The 22,347-nt window shown below is 37.3% G+C and overlaps 1 protein-coding gene across 1 annotated transcript in view; it reads right to left on the minus strand.

Annotated features, from left to right (window-relative positions):
* Positions 1 to 22,347, minus strand: part of ADAMTS20 (ADAM metallopeptidase with thrombospondin type 1 motif 20) — a 195,643-nt gene that overhangs the window by 93,939 nt on the left and 79,357 nt on the right. Inside the window, exons 8-14 of the mRNA XM_004274437.3 lie at positions 16,405 to 16,510; positions 14,418 to 14,564; positions 12,420 to 12,561; positions 10,736 to 10,840; positions 3,203 to 3,348; positions 1,820 to 2,001; positions 1,586 to 1,722 (exon numbers count right to left, since the gene is read on the minus strand). Coding sequence (XP_004274485.2) covers positions 1,586 to 1,722; positions 1,820 to 2,001; positions 3,203 to 3,348; positions 10,736 to 10,840; positions 12,420 to 12,561; positions 14,418 to 14,564; positions 16,405 to 16,510 — 965 coding nt within the window. The remainder of the gene's footprint in view (positions 1 to 1,585; positions 1,723 to 1,819; positions 2,002 to 3,202; positions 3,349 to 10,735; positions 10,841 to 12,419; positions 12,562 to 14,417; positions 14,565 to 16,404; positions 16,511 to 22,347) is intronic.

Genomic DNA, 22,347 nt, shown 5'->3' on the forward strand with positions numbered 1-22,347 from the left:
TGAGAGAAACAATTTACTTCTTTAAAATTAATACCTAGCATAATAAACAGTGATTATGAAAAAGAATGAATAAATAAATAAATAAATAAAGGTGAAAGTATACATGGTTTGTTCTAGGGCTTTGAAAGAACAAGTGCAGCTCTTCTCCACACAGATGGTGTCCTCTGCATACATTGCAGTAACGTTTAGTTCTTTGGAATATTCCTTTAAATTTAGTGATCAGGAAAGTAAGAAAAAATCATAAGCCTCATGACTTTTTACTCACAAGGCAAATATTTCCAAAATGAAAATTTCATCCAGATATTTTCTGAAAGTAACATGAATCTTTATGTTCAGATACTTGTCATATTTTTTCATGGTATTTGACTTTCTGCTGTTAATTTAAATAAAACAAGTTCTTAAGGCCACCAAGTACCCTTTTTCTAGTATTTAATCTATTCCCAAAGTGTAATTTAAGTTTCTCTGAACATCTCATTAGCCCTTTGGGTGCAAGGCCTTTCTCACCTAGGTAACTGGTAATAGATGTTTGGTTATAGGGAGAGGAAATTGGTTCTATTAAGTTCCACTTAATGAAAGGAATGAGTTCACAAGATGACATTTGTATTCTTTAGACAGCATTCACTATCCTAGTTCTCAAACTCACCATCCATTTTTAAGATCACCATCTGCAAATTGCATGCTCTGATTCAGGGGCTCATCTGCTCTCACCTAGAATCCTGCTGAATGGCCTACCTAACTCCAATTTCCTGACAACCCAGTACATTCTGAAGATTGTGACATGCAAATCGAATCACATCTCTTGCTTAACTCTAAATCCTTGTATTTCCAAGAACTTCAGGAAAAAATTTCATATAACCACCATCAGCTGGTAGCTACCTCTACCCCTGGCCCCTTACTTCTTCACCTTTCTAAACCTACTTACCCTGATAATTAGCTCCAGACTCACACCCTCCAAGAGCATTCCCCAAATCCTTTACCCACTTCCCCACAGAACAAGACACTCCTCCTACATCGTCCCCATGCCACCTTGCAGATGAGCCCATAGCACTGCATTCTAATTGTGTGTGCCTATCTCCCCCACAAATCTGTGTCCACATTGGCGGCAGGTGCTCTGTTCCGTTCTTTCATCTTGGTGACTAGAACGGTATGTGACATCTAGCAGGTATTCGGTAAAAGTTTGCTGAACGTCTGTAAGAAGTAAGAGAATGGAGAGAGGGAGGGAGGATATCACTGCTTCTAACACTGAGGGGAAAAATGTCACCACAGAAGGGTCATGTTCGAAGTAGCAAAAGGACTTTCCAACCCTTGGGTCCTAATACATTCTATCTTTTTAGGAAGCTGACCTCATCTTTCATCTTGATTTTAAGTGCCATAGGCAAAACAAAATCAGCAAACTCATCTTACTGCTTCATGAGTCACTCCTAATGCCGGAGAATGGCCTAGGAATAGGCAGCCCGGTAGCAACCAAGGATGCTGCACTGAATTCGCAAGAACGTATCTGAAGTCATAGAAGCAATATTTGGTTAGAGTTACAGAAGGAAAATAGTATTCTGAAAGTCATTTTAAATGTAGTAAGTTTACTTACCCGACACAGACCTTGAACACAGATGTCATTTGTTTCAGTTCCACAAGGAGTACCATCAGCAACCCTGTCCTTCAACTGGTAGAAGTTAGTGGTTCCAGCCACACGACAATACAGTTTACAACGATCTTTCATGGCAACTGTAAGAAAAAGTCCAATTCTGGGTGTACGATAACACAGCTATGTGTTCCTATGTCTCAAAAATGTTTACATTAAAAAAAAATTCTAATTACTTACTCCCACTATACTTTGGAAGCCACCTCACATTAGGGGACAGACCATGGATGTTGAAATGTTTACCATCAAAATCAGAGCACTGCTTCTCACGAAAGTCCTGCTTGCCTTTTGGACATGAATCAGTGTTACATGATCGAAATTTCATCCTGCGGCCCACACAGTACTTTCCTCCGTTTCTTGGCCTAGTCAAATTCATTACATTGTAAAGCACATCAGTACAAGATTATTTCTGCCATTTACTTCTAAAACTCTTCCATTCCTTTCCAGGATCTGGAAAACCACGGATGTCCCACTCACACTTTTCGTTTTTAACAGAAGTATGTAACGTGGTTGTGAAGCAATTCTGTGGTTAATGAAACTGTAGAAAATATATTTTAACATGGACACTGTGGCCTGGAGGGCAGAAATGATGTCTTATTCACGACTGGATTAACTAACAAGGAGCTAAGTAATGATGGGGATTTGTTTTAAAACCTCAAAAAAGGGTTTCTTCATTTTGGAGGTGTGGGGACACACAGAGTGAGCCAAAGATGATCAGAAAGGAAGATGATAACATGTTAAATTTTAAAAGAAGTATATATGCCTCTTTGTTGTGTATATCCTATTTATCACTCAGTTCAAAGAGTTTCATGGTATCAATCTATAGCCATCTATCGCTATATCAACTTATGCTGGAACATAAAAACTCTTTTGTCGGTGTTTTTCTTTTAATATGAAGACTTTCAGCATAATTTAGCTTTTCAAAAATTCAAATAAACTAAGTCGGATTTTATTCAAAGTATGTCACATTTCTGCATTAAAAAGTCTTCATATATATAACATGTAACAACAGAAACATTAGTTTTAAATTTTTATGGAATCCCTAAGTTCTTTTAAATAGTTTGGTGAGCAGGACCTATGCTTCAGTTCTTATTCAAACTAAAGACACTGAAGCATCTATAACAGGAAAAGAAGAGAAAGAAAATATGACATGACAGATTATACCAAACAGTAAACATACGGTAACAAAACTACATATTTCATCCAGGAAAGCCAAAACATAGTCGAAAGGGGCCAGGATCTTCCAACAGAAGCACAGTAAAAGTAAAACTGCCATTATATCAACATCATTATTGACAACTATTCCTCAAATTTACACCAGATCAAAAAAGAAAGAAAATGGTTTGGTCTTGATTCAAATTCTCAAGACTATTTTAATTTACTTTTTTGTTTAAGGTCTGAATCTACCAAGATATAAAGTAACATGGCTTAAAGTACTCCAGAAGTTTTCTGAATCTCAGAAACTTACAGACTGACCTCCAGTTTTAGAAGTGAATGAAATTGATGTTTACTTTCTGGTGCCTTGAGATAATCTTAATTTACAGTGACATAAAAAGGACATACTCGGGCCGATTACAGAGCCTGGTTGTGCTTTTGATTCCACCTCCACATGTTCTTGAACAAGAACTGTAAGGTCCCCACGGTCCCCAATCGCCATCTACAGGACGTGTGTCCATTTCTTTGTTTACACATAGCCCATGGTGGCAATGCTATAAAAATAAAACAAAAAGAAATGATTCATGCATTATCTCATTGGGACATCGTAGTAATAATAACAATAGCACAGAGATCAGTAGAAAAATGGGTATACAATTTTAAGCAAAATGTTATCAATTCAGAAATGAGATTACACGTGACACCACTCTGTGAATATTTCCTGAGTATCTACTGAGTAACTGTAGAAAGATCGACAGAATGCAAAAATGAACAGGAAATTTACCTTGCCTATGAGATCTATAGTCTCATTGGAGAGGGAAGACCTACACATATGGGGAAAACTTAAATAGTATAATGAAAAATATTTTTGAAAAAGAAGCAAACAAATATTTGTTAACGTGGTATTTGTCCATGCTTCTATTTTTATGCAAAGATATCTATCACTCTCCCATGCCTTAAGCTAACTTTCGGCTCTATCTCATTCAAAGTCTCAAAGACCACTTCGTTCCTTGCTTTCATCAAGAAAGCAGAAATGTACAAAAGAATCTGCCCAAAATCTCCCACCATCCCTTCTACCCACCCAAAAGCATCTGTGCCCAGTACTCAACCTTCCTGCCAATTAGTATACATGAAAAATCCAAAGTCGATCCCTCCACTGTGCCCCTCATCTCATCTCTTCTCGCTACTCCAAACACCACTCCAGCAATTCTCCCATCTCTCCTACATCATCACTGCTCCAGGCACTACTACATGAAAGCTAATCAAAACACGGTCCATGCACGGATGCCAGGCTTTGAACTAGTCACTGTCAGTAGGGAGAAGAGGTATACAGAAGTTGAGAGTAAGCGTTCAGAAACTTTCAGAAGATTTTGACAGAGTAATTTCGTTTATTAAAGTTAATAATTTTAAAATTAGCTTATATTAGTTCTATTTTTAACTGTGCTAAAATACACATAACAAAATTTACTCTCAACCATTTTCAACTGTACAGTTCAGTGGGATAAAGAACATTCACATTGGTGCGCAACCATCGCCATCTATAAACAGAACTCTTCTCCAAACTGAAACTCTGGACCCATTAAACAGTAACTCCCCATCCTCCCCTCCTCCCAGACCCTGGCAACCACCATTCTACTCTGTTTCTATGAATGTGACTGCTCTGTATATCTCACATAATTGAAATCACACAGTATTGGTCTTTCTAGGATGGGCTTATTTCACTTAGCATAATGTCCTCAAGGTTAATCCATGTTGTAGCATGTGTCAGGACTTCCTTCCTTTGAAGACTGAATAATACTGCATTGTACGTATATATCACATTTTCGTTATCCATTCATCCGCTGATGGACACTTGTGTTGCTCCCATCTCTTGGCTATTGTGAATAATGCAACTCTGAATACGGGTGTGTGAATATCTCTCAGAGACCGTGTTTTCAATTCTTTTGGATATATACCCAGAAGTGTTTGTGTTGGGTCATCTATTTCTATTTTTAATCTTTTTGAAGAACCACCATTTTGTTTTCCACTGAAAAAAACTGGCTTACACTTTGAACGTCTTTTTTCATTCATTTTTATCATTTTGTGCAAGAGTATGTTTATAAATGACCAGAACTGTTTAAAAGAGAAGACTGGTCCTTTATGAGAGATAGTTTGAGAAGCACTCCACTCATGCTCTTTAACTTCCAAACATACTCTTGTTTCTCCCACTTTAACAACAACAACAACGAATTTTTCTTAGATCTCGTTTTCTTCACCAGTTATTGACCTGTTTTTCCTTGAAAGAGTTGTCTACGTTTATTGTCTAACTCTCTCTGTCTATTCTCTCTCATCATTCCACCGTCCATGAACCTGCTCATGTGTACATCACCAATGGCCTCCAGGACACTATGATGAATGGCCAGTTCTCAGTCTCTGCCTTCATTGATTTATGTGACACAGTATGTGACACAGCTGATCATTCTTCTTCTTTGATACATTTTTTCTTCTCTTGGTTTCCAGGGCTTGGCACACTCTTGGTTTTCCTTTCTCTTTAATGATTTCTCTTTTGCAGTTTCTTTTGCTATTTCTTCTTCTTTTTGACCTCTTAATGTCCCCAGGCTCAGATTGTAGTCCTTTATTCTTCTTTATTGACAGTCATTCTCAGTCCAGCTCTCTCTCCTGAACTCCAGACTCCATAGACAGCTGCTTCCTCATCTTCATTTGAATGTCTAATAGCCACTTTAACTATAGCGCGTCAACACTGAACTCTTGCCTTGGCCCCTCAAAATCTGCTGAGTTGACTCATTTGATCAGCTAAAAACCTAGTCATCTTATCTCTTCTTCCTCTAACATTCCATATCTAACACATTAGCAAATGCTCTAGTTCCTTCAAAACCATACACAAAGTTGAGTTTTAATCATCACCTGGTTTCAGCCACCTGCATCTCTCATCTCCATTATTTCAACAGCTCCCTGAGTACATCTCCTCCGTTTCAACTCTTGGCCCTTACAGTTTAGCCTCAACAGTTGTCAGAATGGTCATGATCCTTTTTTAACTTAGTTTAAAAATTAAGTCAAATTAGGTGACTCCTCTGCTCAAATCCTTCAATTATCTCACTCTGAGTTATACAACATTCTCACAATGGCCTGCAAGTTCTTCCAGTAACTTCCCATACATCTCTCTCTCTCTCTTCTCTCCACTCCAGCCAAAATGTCTTCCTTGCTCTTCCTTGAATACTCCAGCAGTACTCCAGACTTAGGAGTTTGGCCATTCCCTTTTCCTGGAGCTCACTCCCCTGGGATGTCCTCAAAGCTAACTCCCTCACTTCCTTTAAAACAGCTCATGGGTTTCCCTGGTGGCGCAGTGGTTGAGAGCCCGCCTGCCGATGCAGGGGACATGGGTTCGTGCCCCGGTCCGGGAGGATCCCACATGCTGCGGAGCGGCTGGGCCCGTGGGCACGGCCGCTGAGCCTGCGCATCCGGAGCCTGTGCTCCACAACAGGAGAGGCCACAACAGTGAGAGGCCCACGTACCGCAAAAATAATAAATAAATAAAATAAAATGAAGTCCCTTTAAAAAAAAACAAAACAAAAAAAACAGCTCATTAGGCAACTTCCCATAAGATCGACCTTGACCACCATAGTTTAAAATGCAATCTGCCCTCTCCTACCACACAACTTCAATCTTTCCTCTGCTCTATTTCTCTCATTCATGGTACTATTATATTGTTCATAATACTCCAGTCTTCACTAGAATACAAGCTCCAGGGGGGACAAGGATCTTTTCTCTTTTGTTCACTGATGTATCCTGAGTGCCTAGAATAGTATCTGACATGTAGTAGGTCCTTGATACATTTTTGTTGAATGAATTAATCCTATAACCAAGATTATTAGCAGAAAAAAATGCTTTGTGCCCTCCATTGGAACAAATCATTCAATATGAGAAAGCCATTATAAAAGTGAACAAAAACAAACTCTCAGAATAGAATATACTATGTGCATATAAATTTTGTGGGCATCTTCCAGAAACATTTAAAGATTCCTTGCATGTTCCTTATTTATTTATGTATTTCTGAGAGATCAAAGCATGAAAAAGAATGTTATACTATTCACCATGTAGTAAAATTAACTCATCATCAGATGGGTTCAGCATGTCTTCATGCAAACAGATTTACTACCAAAAGCATTTAACACATATCTCACACATAAGATAGTCATAAGATAAAGGAACTAGAGGAGAGTGTTAAGGCCAAATTATAGAATATTTGTTTAAATTTTCCTTTAATAACAGGTCCATTTTATACTGAAAATGGCTAATGCATAGGGGCTCACTGTTTTGAATTGATTTTTTTTAAAAGGGAATTTATACCTATCATGATCCACATTTTATCCCAAATGCCACCTCTACCTTTAATCTACATGGGCTTTATAGTAGGTTTCAGTATCTCATCATATTTACCTGAATTCCAGCAAACCCATGCCCGCCATACCGTATCACCAGGGGAATATTTAAGTGGCTAATAAGCAAATGAAAAGATGCTCATAATTGATGATAATCAGGATAAGGCAAGTTAAAATTACAATGAAATTCTATTTTGCACCCATCTAGAATGGCTAAAGTTTTGTTAAGGCTAACACTATCAAAAATTGGCAAGGAATGCAAAGCAACTCAAACTTTCATATTTACATTGCTTGGTAGGTCTAAAATGGTTCACATACTTTGGAAAATTGTTTGGTACTTTCTTATGAAGTTAAACACACACCTACCCTATGACCCAGGAATTCTACTCCAGGTATTTACTCAAGAGAAATGCAACATATGTCCACAAGAAGACTTATACAAGGATGCTCACAGCAGCTTTATTCATAAAAGCCAAAAACTGTAATGACCCAAATATCCATCAACAGGAAAATGGTAAACAAATTACGGTGCAGCTGAATTACACTTCAACATAAAGGAATGAAGTACTGATGCACACAACAATTTGAATGAAACTCCAAAACATTATGTTGAGAAAAAGCAGCTTGACCCACTTGCTCCTTGCCAAGACAGACTATACTGTATAGTTTCATTTACTTAAAATCAAGAACACACAGGAGATGGGGCAAAGATGGTAGACCCTGAGCTCATCTCCTCCCATGGGCACACAAAAATTGCAACTATTTACAGAGCAACTATCAATGAGAATGACCTGAAGACTAGCAGAAAAGATCTATAACTACAGATATAAAGAAGGAACCACAACGAGATGGGTAGGAGAGAACATAGTATAGTTAAGACCCACACCCCTGGGTAGGCAACCCACAATCGAGAGGATAATTACAATTGCAGAGGTTCTCCTCAAGGACCCAGAGGTCCAAAACCCACATCAGGCTCCCCGGACTGGGAGTCCTACACTGGGCAGACAAGCCCCACAATGTCTGGCTTTGAAGGCCAGCAAGGCTTACTTGCAGGAGAGCCAGAGGGCTGTAGGAAACAGAGACTCCACTCTTAAAAAGGCACACAAAAAAATCTCATATGCTCCAAGACCCAGGGAAGAAGCAGGAATTTGAAAGAAGCCTGGGTCAGACACACTTGCTGATCTTGGAGAGCCTTCCAGAGAGGGAGAAAGCAACTGGGACTCACCCTGGAAACAGAGACTCTGGCAGAAGACATTTTAGGGAGCTCATCCTACCACAAGGACACTGGTACTGGCAAGCACCATTTTTAATCCTCCTGCTAGCTTATTAGCATCAGGACCTGGCCCCACTCACCAGCCTGCTGGCACCAGTCCTGGAACGCCCAGCCCCTAGATCCCCAGAGACTTGCAGCAGGCCATCAGACAAAGCTCCACCCACCAGGGGGCAGGAAACAGCCCTGGTACCCCCTGGGCCCTGGCCCCACCACCTGCTGGCCTACATGGACCCTGGGACGAACAGGGCCCAGCAGCCATGGTCCTGGACCAGATTCGGCACACCAATGGACCAGCACTAGCCCTAGGACTTCCTGGGCCGTAGCCCACCTACCAGCAAACTGAACAGCTCTAGGACCCCCAAGCCCCAAAGTTAGAGACCCCAGAACCCAGCTCCACCCACCATGGGCCACCACTAGCCCTGGGACCAGATATACCCACTAATGGGCAGGTACGAGTGCCTGGACTCCCTGGACCCCACAGACACCATCCCTGGGAAGCACCATGGCCCCACAGCCAGCTGTCCTGGGATCCAGCCCCACCCACCAGTGAGCTAGCACCAGGACCAAGCCTCTCCTAACCATGCAGCCAGCCACACCAGGACCCAGCCATACCCACAAGTGGCCAGCAGCCTCCGTACAAGGCAGAACCTGGCAACCAACAAGACCAAGATGACTGAAATCATATCAAGCATCTTTTCTGACCACAATCCTGAGACCTGAAATCAACTACAAGAAAAATATTGTAAAATACACAAATATGTGGAGGCTAAACAACATGCTACTAAACAACCAATGGGTCACTGAAGAAATAAAAAATACCTAGAGACAAATGAAAATAAAAACACAACAATCCAAAATCTATGGAACGTAGCAAATGCAGTTCTAAGGGGAACGTTTCTAACAACACAAGCCTACCTCAGGAAACAAGAAAAATCTCAAGTGAACAACTTAACCTTATACCTAAAGGAACTAGGGTAAAAAGAACAAACAAAATTCAATGTTAGTAGAAGGAAAGAAATCATAAAGGCCAGAGAAGAAATTAATAAAATAGTTACAAAAAAATAATAGAAAAGATCAATGAAACTAAGAGCTGGTTCTTTGAAAAGATAAACAAAATTGATTTATTCAGACCCATCAAGAAAAAAAAGAGAAAGGGCTAAAATCAATAAAATCAGAAATGAAATAGGAGAAGTTACAACTGACACCACAGAAACACAAGGGATCCTAAGAAATTACTATAAATGATTATATGCTAATAAAATGGACAACCTAGAAGAAATGGACAAATTCCTAGAAATATACAATCTCTCAAGACTAAATCCTAGGAAGAAAAAGAAAATATAAAAACACCAGCACATGAAGTTCACTAGTAATGAAATTGAATCAGTAATTTAAAAAACTCCCAACTAATGAAAGTCCAGGGCCAAAGGGCTTCACAAGTGAATTCTACCAAACATTTAGAGAAGAGTTAACACTTATTCTTCTCACACTATTCCAAAAAATTACAGAGGAAGGAATGCTTCCGAATTCATTCTACAAGGCCAGCATCACATTGATACCAAAACCAGACAAAGATATCACAAAAAAAAGAAAATTACAGACCAGTATCACTGATGAACATAGATGCAAAAATCTTCAACAAAATATTAGCAAACTGAATTCGACAATACATTAAAAGGATCATACACCATGATCAAGTGGGATTTATCCCAAGGATTCAATCGTTCAATATCCACAAATCAATCAATGTAATATACCACATTTCATTATCTTGGTGAACCCTATCACTTGACATCATGTTGGCAGATTTAGATAAGTTCATGACTGATGCTAGAATGGCAAAAATGTAGTATGGTAGGCAGTTTATCTTGCAGTACAATGTATTTTAAACAATAACACCAATAAAGATCTGAAGAAGCCACTTAAAACTTTCAATTATACTTATCTGAATTTTTAGGATAAAACGTATACAATGGTAACATCCTTGAATTTGGGGGATTTGCTGTAATATCTGTGGCTAGACTCATTTTTAATAACAAGACTATAATATGCTTAGATAACTAAATATCCATGTTATTATGTAACTATAATATCCATCTGCTAGATCTTGAAAAAAAGAGTAAAATTTTAATTCACTTGACAACATACTACATCAAACAAATAAGACAAAAACATTAATTCAACTAGCAGAACAAAAGTTGACAGCGAAAAGGAAGAATGCTGAAACGCAGAGCAATCGCATCCTTGGATAATCTCTTGATACAAGACTCACCCTTCGAGAAAACCTACCATCCCAGGACCACAGTTTGTTCCATCTGCCAGTGGCATGTGTTGAGTGCGACAGCCCTTGTGAACTCCTTCTGCACTCGTGCACCAGAGACGCCTGCATTGTTTCTGCAGAGTAAGAAAAGGCAGGCAAGCAAGAGTGAAAATAACACTGTAACCACGGAATCAATTCAGTATTATGCATTGGTTTATAAGCTGATCCTAGGTACTTCCTGGTTTCATGGTCAGAGCGGGAAATAATCAGTAAAAAAATATTTGCTAAGTCAGTCCGAGTCATCGATTTTCCTCTAAACACATAAAATGGCAAGATTTCATTTTTAAAAACTTTTGGATTATCATCAAACACTGAACAATGGAAGAGATGTCTTGGAGTAGAAGTATTCAAAATTATGTGGGACATTTTTCTCTCTTTGCAAGACATTTTTCTAAAGGACTTTTTGTTGTTAAATGTCATTCACAAGGAGTTTCCAAAAGTCCCTTTTGATCCAACAGTGGAATGTATGAATAATGTGCATAGAAATATTGTATAATGTATACTGGTTTCCTATTTTGTGAATATAATGCATACTTTCAACTTTTGAACAAAGCGTTCTGAAGTTTTCACAAGATACGAAAATTCACAGAGGCTCACAGGAGCTATACCCAAGATAATCCCTTTCTGTTTCTAAATTTAAATTCAAAGTTCATTCAGTACCTAAGTCAGGTAGGAAAGAAATGTATCTTTTATAACAAAAAATTAAGGTAAATCTTCCCCCCTCCAAAGTAGATGTTTAAAAGCTTATAAAATTTGTGATTATAAATTTAAGATTTTAGGAATATTATTCACTGTATGGAATATGCTTTGTATGTCCCTGTGCTCACTGTTAAGTAACTTTCATTCATTCATTTATTCATACATTCCTTCACACATTCATTTACTCATTCATTCAACATGCAGTAAGCACTTATTTTCTGGTGCCTATTATGTGGCAGACTCTGAACTGCACCCTGGGGATACTTAAATGAATAAATAAGGCTGGATTCCTGGTCCAATGATCCTCACAGTCGAATAGTATAGTAAGCAATTTGGCAAAGTTTTATACAGGAATGAAGAAAATGGAATGAGTATTCTGCTTGGAAAAGAAATTCACCAAAGTAGTGACGTTTATTCAAACTAAATCTTAAATTTAATTTACCCTCAAGATAAGGTAAAAACTTGGTTATAGATTCAGTAAAAATGTTAACTCAGCTATTTCGGTGGAAATTTAAAGCATCTAACCTGTGAAAAATCCTCAAAATAAATTATAGAGTAATGGTTTAATGAAAACTAAACCACAAGAGCCAAATTTCATTCCTTTGGATTCAAATCTGTATAAATTAAAATGTAGTCTCTGAGATTCCTGGGGCCTTTAATACAATTCATTATCAAAACACTTATATTTTCTTCTCCCACCCACAAAACAACATCATTTGAAAATAACTATTTGAATGCTTTTAATTTTCAGTAACCTCTCTGTGACTCTTGTTTTCTGACTGGGGATACTTTTTTAAACCTTTTCCTGACAAACACTAAATTTTTCTAATCCTTAAAAATTTTTAAGATATATTCAGCATACTGTCTGTCCAAGAGAATAAATGTACATTTCGAAATGTAGTCAAACTACAACTTTATGGTAGTTTTCAAACAAAAGGACATAATTTTTCTTACCAAATAGGGACACACTTGTGATCCAGGACCAAACATAAGTTCACATTGCTTGTTCACGTCATACACTGATCCAGGAAGTTGTGAAGACAGATCGTATATTCTTCCATTTGGTTTGTCAAGGAGGCATTCCCCATGACCAGTACTGTAACAATGACAGAAAACAAAGTACTGTGAATACATATGGATGCATTTCAGTATAAGATTCTTTATCACATTTTCTATAGCTCTGCACTTTCAAAGAAACTATCAATATTTTTTCATAATTTAAAAACCAACTCACATGAAAGTCAGTATGAAAACCTCAGTTTATAAGGGACATTTTATGTGTTTGTTCTCATTTGATCCCCACAACTGCCTTAAAGGTAAACATTTTTAAAAAAGAATAACAAATAAACAAAAATTCATCACAATATCATGTTTGAAACATACATTCCTATTTTGATCACACTACACTTTTGGTCTGCTTTGCTATCCGATAGCAATGCCCTATATCTAATGTCCAAATTGTCAAAATGTAAAAAGTAAAGTTTTCAGATCATCTGAGAAAGTACATTGATAGCTCTAAGTGACAACAAAACAAAGGAATTTCCAAAAGTGTTATGTGGTCTCCATCTCAAAGAGTTTTTTTAGGAAAAGAATATAAAGCAGAGTCAATAATGTCAGCTTTGGGAGTTTGCATTTGGGTCTCATCACTTCTCAGAATGCATGGTGTGAACAAGTTATTTAGTCTCCCTGAGCCTAAGTCTCCTCATCTGTAAATTGAGAGTGGTAGTGTTTACCTTGCAAATTGCTATTAAAGTATACGATATAATAACTTGAAGGAGTTAGAAAAGTGGTAAATAGTGGTGAAAATGTGTATTTGCTATTCCTAGTTTGTCACACGATAGATAGTCTGCAGAAAACTTTGTGAAAATGTTCAGCCATTCTAATTGGGTTAAAAGCAGCAATTTATTCAATGGAAATAATTAGAAGAAATATCTTGGGGGGGGGGATTTTTTACAGCTAGAGGGCAAATTAAATTTTGTTCCAAAAATGAACATGTAATTTTTAAAATACCCATTGGCTAGAATCATATTACCCCCTTCCAAAAATAAGCACACCCACTGGTATTTTTAATCAATACCTCAGTCAGCAATTGAACAAAGCTATATGCAATCATGTATAGATCAGCAACTGTGTATTGTGCTTTCAAATCAAGTTCCCATACAAGGATAAATAATCATTGCTGATTATAATTAAGGGATATATTTATACACATATATTCCAAAACATGGTTTCATTTATTCCTGTAGTTCTCGTATAGATAGGTAACTAAAACTGCATAAATTGGTGATTAGAATATGTAGTAGAAAAAAATCAAACAGTATTTTGTTTATAAGAGCTTGGCCTTGCCTTTTGAACAAGTTTCAGTAAGTAGGATAGAAATACCATTTGGATAAGAAGTTGGGAAGCAGAGAAACCTGGTAGGAGTTGAAGAGGCAAGGCAAGAACAATCTGGATCTGCCTCCTGTCTTCAGAGCTGGGAAGAGCCTCCAAAGAACAGGTAAACCTAGAGATTCCATATCCCTTCAGAGAACTATCTGTAATATTCATAGTTTGACTTTAGCTATTCTTTGCCCTTCAAGGGCACCTCAAACTTGAACTAAACTCCTCTTAAACTATTACCTAGTAGCTTCTGAAAAAATTCAAACACACACAAGGAAGCTTTGATTCCCATTAAGTCTCCCCCTAAAATAAGTTTTTCCCATAACAGAGAGCCCAAATAAAAAAAAACATGATAGCTAGATCTGAACTGCCCCCCCGCACACCAAAAATATTAGTTAAGAATGAAATAAAATTCTTTTCTTGTTTTTAAACATCCATTTGTACAGTGAAAGTAAGCTTAAACAATAAAAAACTCAACAGAGATTGAACCACTCTAAAAGAACATACAAGTTTCAAATTTCATAATCTAATAAATGTTCAATTATTTAACTAAAGTAACACAAAATCACTTACTCTAGGAATTCAGTGATGTATTTCTGACTACAGTTTGACCAGGTCCAAGGACTTGTGTGGTAATTTAAAGTTGGAGCCATTACATGATACTGATGTTTAATTCCAGTTTCCTTACATTTAAAACTATCATCGTGTGGAACATTAAATCTAAAAATAAAAATAAACACTTAAAAAAGAATACTAAAATATGTATACAACATTAGAAACAGATCTCTTATATTTAAAGTATAATCTAAAATGCAGATAAATCTGATTACATCAGGATTTGTACTCTTGATCTCTCCATAAAGTATTGTAATGCTAGGGTGACCTTCATGTTTAGAAGCACATGATGTCTAAGAAACAGTAGATTATAACTTTGATCAGTAGCACAGTCTGTTGATTTGGTATTTGAATTTAAACAATCAAAATATTTGGATTCTGGCTCACTTCATCACAATATGGACTTAGCATAAACATAAAAATAACTGTAGTTTCCAACACACATACCCTAGGAGATGCGTGGGGAAAGATTAGGTGAAGGCTCTACCACACTAAATTCCAGACCATTGACTATCGCTACAGTATCAAAAAAAACCACAAAAAGCACTTCTTTAATTTCGTATCACTCTATATTTTCCATCTATTTCATATGAAAGAGCCTAAGTGCTCTTTCTGGTTTATAATCAATAAGTGATGATTTGATTGAACTGGAATAATAAAAATATTCCTAAAGGGCAGCCAAATCTTCACAATAAGAGCAATGCTATTAAATGATTAGCTGGTCAGCAACAAATCCTACACATTCTTTTGAGGACCCCAGTAAAAACTCACATTTAGAAGAAACCACTTGATTCAGATCCTTGCCTGTCAAAATGTGTACATAAATCAGTATTGTAATTAAACTACTTACCTATATTCTAAAGACACCTAAAGAGTTTCTCAGGAAGAAAATAAATGTCTAAGATGGTACCCTCTGCAAGAACACTCTTCTCCTAGTTAGCACCAGTAGTAACCAGAAATCAGTGCTTTCCAGATGTTGCAACGCATGATGTACCTCAGGCAGGTTCCTGATCTGCCCCGACTTCAACAAACAACATAAAAATCTGAGTGTGCATCTTGTGGATGGTCATGAGATATAACCATGCTAAAGGGAACTGAAGAGGCACTAGTCTAATAAAAACAATCTCCACGTGAAATTATTCCAGCTGAATACTCTAATGACGTTAAGCCATGACCAGGAAAAGAAAATGTAGTCAAGAGAGGCAACTCTAGCCTCAATTCCTTATTAGCAGATAACCAAGAAATCAAAGGAGTACTGGGGGTACATTTGGGATCATTTTTCAGGGGATGAGTTTCAGAGGGGTTTCTGATTTTCTCTGGGAGCCCCAAGGGTATCATGGGAAATCACAGCCTCCACATTCTTAGAGCATAAAACCCCAGTAGAATTTTTAATAATGCAGGAACAGATAGGAGAATCTCAAATTAAAAAACAAAAAAAAAAAAAACAAACAAGAAAACTATGGAACTGGGAAGAAATTTTTTAAAAAATCTTTTAGTAATTAAGAAATTCCCACAGGCTACATCTTCTGCTGGGGCTCTGAGCTATAAAAGCAGGAAATGAATTGGTACTACAAATATTTTGGGGAGTTCCCCAGAACCAGGGGCCCCTGCAGGCCCTCCCATAAGATGGTAGAGCACAGTACCTGGTCATGTATAGGATAACAAGGGATAGAGGCCAGAAGTGCTTGTCATGTAATCCAATACAGTAAATGAAATAAAAGAATTCCCAAGCTCTAGTTCTTTGCTTAGTCTGTTGATCTGTGCAGCCTGTCTGACCTAACATAGATCACAAAAGAGCCAGAGTTAGAATTTCAGGGGTGAAAATTATGCTACTAATACTTTATAAAGATATAAAGGTGCTAATTACTCAATTGAAGATGGAATTTTAGACATTTGTGCAATGGTATATAGAAGGCATGTTACTGAGGTGACAGAAGGTACTTACACATGCCCAAGCTCGTGGGCTATGGTAAAGGCAGCACTGAGTCCATTTTCTTCACTAATAGAGCAGCTCCGTAAAGGATCACACAGGGTACCTAATTCTGCTAAACCTGAAAAATTTCATGTTTGTATTTCAACAAAATGGGAAATACCAGAATCAAAGAAAGCACTAAAGCATTTATCGTTGGCAGTACTACTTAGAAATGAATGCAGTTGACTGTTAATATTGCATGAACGTTTTGAAAGGTAAAGAAAAAAGAACAGAATGTTTTGTCTGTAGTTGAAATCTTTTCAGCAAATTCTTGGATTCTTTCACTGAAGAAAATAATCCAAAATATGGGACAGGCAAACAGTTTTTTAAAAAACAGAAAAATAAATTTAAAAATTTATTACAGGAAGAATGAAGTTTTAGGCCACGTTAGTGTGCGTAATAGGAAAGGTAATAAATGTTTAAATTGATAATAGCACTAATAAAGAAAATAGCACAGAACAATATAAATTATAAATTTTCTTTTATTTTTTAAAGTTTTGAAGCAGCATACAATTATTCAGTTACCATATGATAATTAAATGAGTAAAAATATGTTAAATGCTTAGAATAGTGCCTGAATTTAATATGTGTTAAATAAAACATGATAATAATATAATCACTGGAAGCACTTGATTTTGTAACCACTTCAGCAATGGGAAATGTATCACATGTCAAGATCTAGTCACTCATTTAAATAACAACGTGCAACTGTGCAACTCGAATTGCTGCTGAAAGAAGAAGACACCATGAACTGGTTGGACACCAAAGACAGCAATAGTTACAACTGATATAGTCTTTTAGTCTAGAAAAAGAAATTCCAAATAAATGTTCATTATAATAATCCTACTCCATCATCAACCAAGGTAGCATTTCATTTTACTTTTCAACATAATACAATGGTTTTTGCTATTGCTAGCCTTCAATATTTGCCTGCAAATTTATCTGCTCTCCTACAATGATTCCTTTCGTTAAAAAAAAGATTATCATATGTAAAATAACCAGTTTCTTACTGTAAAGTTTTACATTTAGAAATTTCTTAATATAAAATAAATACTTATATTAGCTACTGTGTTTTAGCTCCCTCTTCCTATGTATTCTTTTAGTCATAAATGTCAGAATAAACTGAACACATTTCTTTCATGAATATGCTGGCGTTCCCTTGCCTTCATTAGTATTTTCAATTTGCCTAGTGGCTCAATTCCAGTGTATTCATTTTCAGGGCTGTGTATTTGGAACACAATATTGACTCCATTACCACCTAAACTTTATGTTACATGCTTAAAGATAGATATATTCTAAACTGAACATTTTAGTCACATGACATATCTGTAAAAATATGCATTGCATATGATTAGAGACCATGATCAAATATCTCCATAGGCAAGACCAACAAAAATCAAAGTGAATGTATAGCCTTATGGTACCAAGCAGCCGGCTGGGGGTTTGTGCCTAGATTCACTCATGTTGATCAAGCGTTCTCTAAAGCTGGGCAGAGATAGAATAAAGCAGCACAGGCCCAAATCTGACACAGATTCCCCATGTTTGGAAGTGTAAGAAGCTACACAGAGTCACCAATCCATCATATTAATGAATAAAAACCATTTTTTAACATACTTTATAAAACATGCTCAGAGACTAAGGCAACAGTACTTGCAAAAGGATAAATGAGCAGGAAACCTAGTAATTATTACCAACATCTTGTATTTGTCATTAAGAACTATCCTTAGGGTGTGTTCAATTGAGGAGGTAAGAATAAAGGAGCAGCAGCTACTCAGGGGAGGATTTTGGGGGGCAATGGGAGAAGTATAAGAAAGCAAATCCAACTCCAAGAAAATATTGAATTCTCTCCTATGCCATGTTCTGCAAGTTCCCAAATAGAGGCACTTTTTGGACTCAGAACCCATTTCCTAAAATCCTGGCTGAGTCCCTGGGTGGAGAAAGACCCTGTAAAACATCCGTGTGGCTGACAGGGACTTGGTGCTCCAGCCTGGGGTCAGGGCTGAGCCCCTGATATGGGAGAGCCGAGTTCAGGACATTGGACCACCAGAGACCTCCTGGCCCCATGTAATAACAATCAGTGAGAGCTGTCCCAGAGATCTCCGTCTCAATGCCAAGACCCAGCTCCACCCAACAGCCAGCAAGCTCCAGTGATGGAGGCCCCATGCCAATCAACTAGCAAGACAGGAACACAACCCCACCCATTAGCAAAGAGGCTGCCTAAAATCATACTAAGTTCACAGACACCCCTAAACACACCACCAGATGTGGGCCTGCCCACCAGAAAGAAAACATCCAGCCCCACCCACCAGAACACAGGCACCAGTCCTCTCCACCAAGCCTACACAAGCCACTGAACCAACCTCACCCACTGGGGGCAGATACAAAAAACAACAGGAACTACAAACCTGTAGCCTGGAAAAAGGAGACCCCAAACACAGTATGTTAAACAAAATGAGAAGACAGAGAAATATGCAGCAGATGAAGGAGCAAGGAAAAAACCCACTAGACCAAACAAATGAAGAGGAAATAAGCAGTCTACCTGAAAAAGAATTCAGAGTAATGATAGTAAAGATAATCCAAATACTTGGAAATAGAATGGAGAAAATACAAGAAACATTTAACAAGGACCTAGATGAACTAAAGAGCAAACAAACAATGATGAACAACACAATAAATGAAATTAGAAATTCTCTAGAAGGAATCAATAGCAGAATAACTGAGGCAGAAGAACGGATAAGTGACCTGGAAGATAAAATAGTGGAAATAACTACCACAGAGCAGAATAAAGAAAAAAGAATGAAAAGATTCGAGGACAGTCTCAGAGACCTCTGGGACAATAGTAAATGCACCAACATTCGAATTACAGGGGTCCCAGAAGAAGAAGAGAAAAAGAAAGGGTCTGAGAATATATTTGAAGAAATTATAGTTGAAAACTTCCCTAACATGGGAAAGGAAATAGTCAATCAAGTCCTGGAAGCACAGGGAGTCCCATACAGGATAAATCCAAGGAGAAACATGCCAAGACACATATTAATCAAACTATCAAAAATTAAATACAAAGAAAAAATATTAAAAGCAGCAAGGGAAAAGCAACTAATAACATACAAGGGAATCCCCATAAGGTTAAGAGCTGATCTTTCAGCAGAAACTCTGCAAACCAGAAGGGAGTGGCAGGACATATTTAAAGTGATGAAAGGGGAAAACCTACAACCAAGATTACTCTACCCAGAAAGGATCTTATTCAGATTCGATGGAGAAATTAAAACCTTTAGAGACAAGCAAAAGTGAAGAGAATTCAGCACCATTAAATCAGCTTTACAACAAATGCTAAAGGAACTTCTCTAGGCAGGAAACACAAGAGAAGGAAAATACCTACAAAAACAAACCCAAAACAATTAAGAAAATGGTAATAGGAAAGTACATATTAATAATTACCTTAAATGTGAATGGATTAAATGCTCCAACCAAAGACACAGACTGGCTGAATGGATACAAAAAAAAGACCCATATACATGCTGTCTACAAGAGACCCACTTCAGACCTAGGGGCACATATAGACTGAAAGTGAGGGGATGGAAAAATATATTCCATGTAAATTGAAATCAAAAGAAAGCTGGAGTAGCAATTCTCATATCAGACAAAGTAGACTTAAAAGTAAAGACTATAGCAAGAGACAAAGAAGGACACTACATAATGATAAAGGGATCAATCCAAGAGAAGATATAACAATTGTAAATATTTATGCACCCAACATAGGAGCACCTCAATACATAACGCAAATGCTAACAGCCATAAAAGAGGAAATTGACAGTAACACAATAATAGTAGGGGACTTTAACATCCCACTTTCACCAAAGGACAGATCATCCAAAAGGAAAATAAATAAGGAAACACAAGCTTTAAATGACACATTAAACAAGATGGGCTTAACTGATATTTATAGGACATTCCATCCAAAAACAACAGAATACACTTTCTAGTCAAATGCTGATGGAACATTCTCCAGGATAGATCATATCTTGGGTCTAATAAAGCCTTGATAAATTTAAGAAAACTGAAATCATACGAACTACCTTTTCCAACCACAATGCTATGAGACTAGATATCAATTACAGGAAAAAAACTGTAAAAAATACAAACACATGGAGGCTAAATGATATGCTATTAAACAACCAACAGATCACTGAAGAAATCAAAGAGGAAATCAAAAAATACCTAGAAACAAATGACAATGAAAACATGATGACCCAAAACCTATAGGATGCAGCAAAAGCAGTTCTAAGAGGGAAGTTTATAGAAATACAATCCTACCTTAAGAAACAGGAAACTATGAGACACTGATGAAAGAAATTAAACATGATACAAACAGATGGAAAGATATACCATGTTCTTGGATTGGAAGAATCAACATTGTGAAAATGACTACAATACCCATAGCAATATACAGATTCCACGCAATCCCTATCAAACTACCAATGGCATTTTTCACAGGGCTAGAACAAAAAATTTCACAATTTGTATGGAAACACAAAAGACTGCGAATAGCCAAAGCAATCGTGAGACAGAAAAACAGAGCGGGAGGAATCTGGCTCCCTGACTTCAGACTATACTACAAAGCGACAGTAATCAAGACAGTATGGTACCAGCACAAAAACAGAAATATAGATCAATGGAACAGGACAGAAAGCCCAGAGAAAACCCACACACATATGGTCACCTTATCTTTGATAAAGGAGGCAAGAATATACAGTGGAGAAAAGACAGCCTCTTCAATAAGTGGTGCTGGGAAAAATGGACAGCTACATGTAAAAGAATGAAATTAGAACACTCCCTAATGCCATATACAAAAATAAACTCAAAATGGATTAAAGACCTAAATGTAAGGCCAGACACCATCAAACTCTTAGAGGAAACATAGGCAGAATAATCTATGACACAAATCATAGCAAGATCCTTTTTGACCCACCTCCTAGAGAAATGGAAATAAAAACAAAAATAAACAAATGGGACCTAATGAAACTTAAAAGTTTTGCATAGCAAAGGAAACCATAAAAAAGACCAAAAGACAAATCTCAGAATGGGAGAAAATATTTGGAAATGAAGCAACTGACAAAGGATTAATCTCCACAATATACAAGCAGCTCATGCAGCTCAAAATCAAAAAAGCTAACAGCCCAATCCAATATGGGCAGAAGACCTAAATATACGTTTCTCCAGAGAAGATATACAGATTGCCAACAAACACATGAAAAGATGCTCAACATCACTAATCATTAGGGAAATGCAAATCAAAACTACAATGAGGTATCACCTCACTCCGGTCAGAATGGCCATTATCAAAAACTCTACAAACAATAAATGCTGGAGAAGGTGTAGAGAAAAGGCAACCCTCTTGTACTGTTGGTGGGAATGTAAATTGATACAGCCACTAATGGAGAACACTATGGAGGTTCCTTACAAAACTAAAAATAGAATTACCATATGACCCACCAATCCCACTACTGGGCATATACCCTGAGGAGACCATAATTCAAAAAGAGACATGTATCCCAATGTTCACTGCAGCAGTATCTACAATAGCCAGGACATGGAAGCAACCTGAGTGTCCATCAACAGATGAATTGATAAAGAAGATGTGGCACATATACACAATAGAATATTACTCAGCCATAAAAGAAATGAAATGGATGGTCATAGAGTCTGTCATACAGAGTGAAGTAAGTCAGAAAGAGAAAAACAAATACCATATGCTAACACATATATATGGAATCTAAAAAAAAAAAAAAATGGTTCTGATGTACCTAGAGGCAGGACAGGAATAAAGATGCAGACAGACATAGAGAATGGACTTGAGGACACAGGGAGGGGGAAGGGTAAGCTGGGATGAAGTGAGAGAGTAGCATTGAAATATATACA

This window comes from Orcinus orca, chromosome 11 (assembly GCF_937001465.1).
Source record: "Orcinus orca chromosome 11, mOrcOrc1.1, whole genome shotgun sequence".
Classification (NCBI taxonomy): Eukaryota; Metazoa; Chordata; class Mammalia; order Artiodactyla; family Delphinidae; genus Orcinus; species Orcinus orca.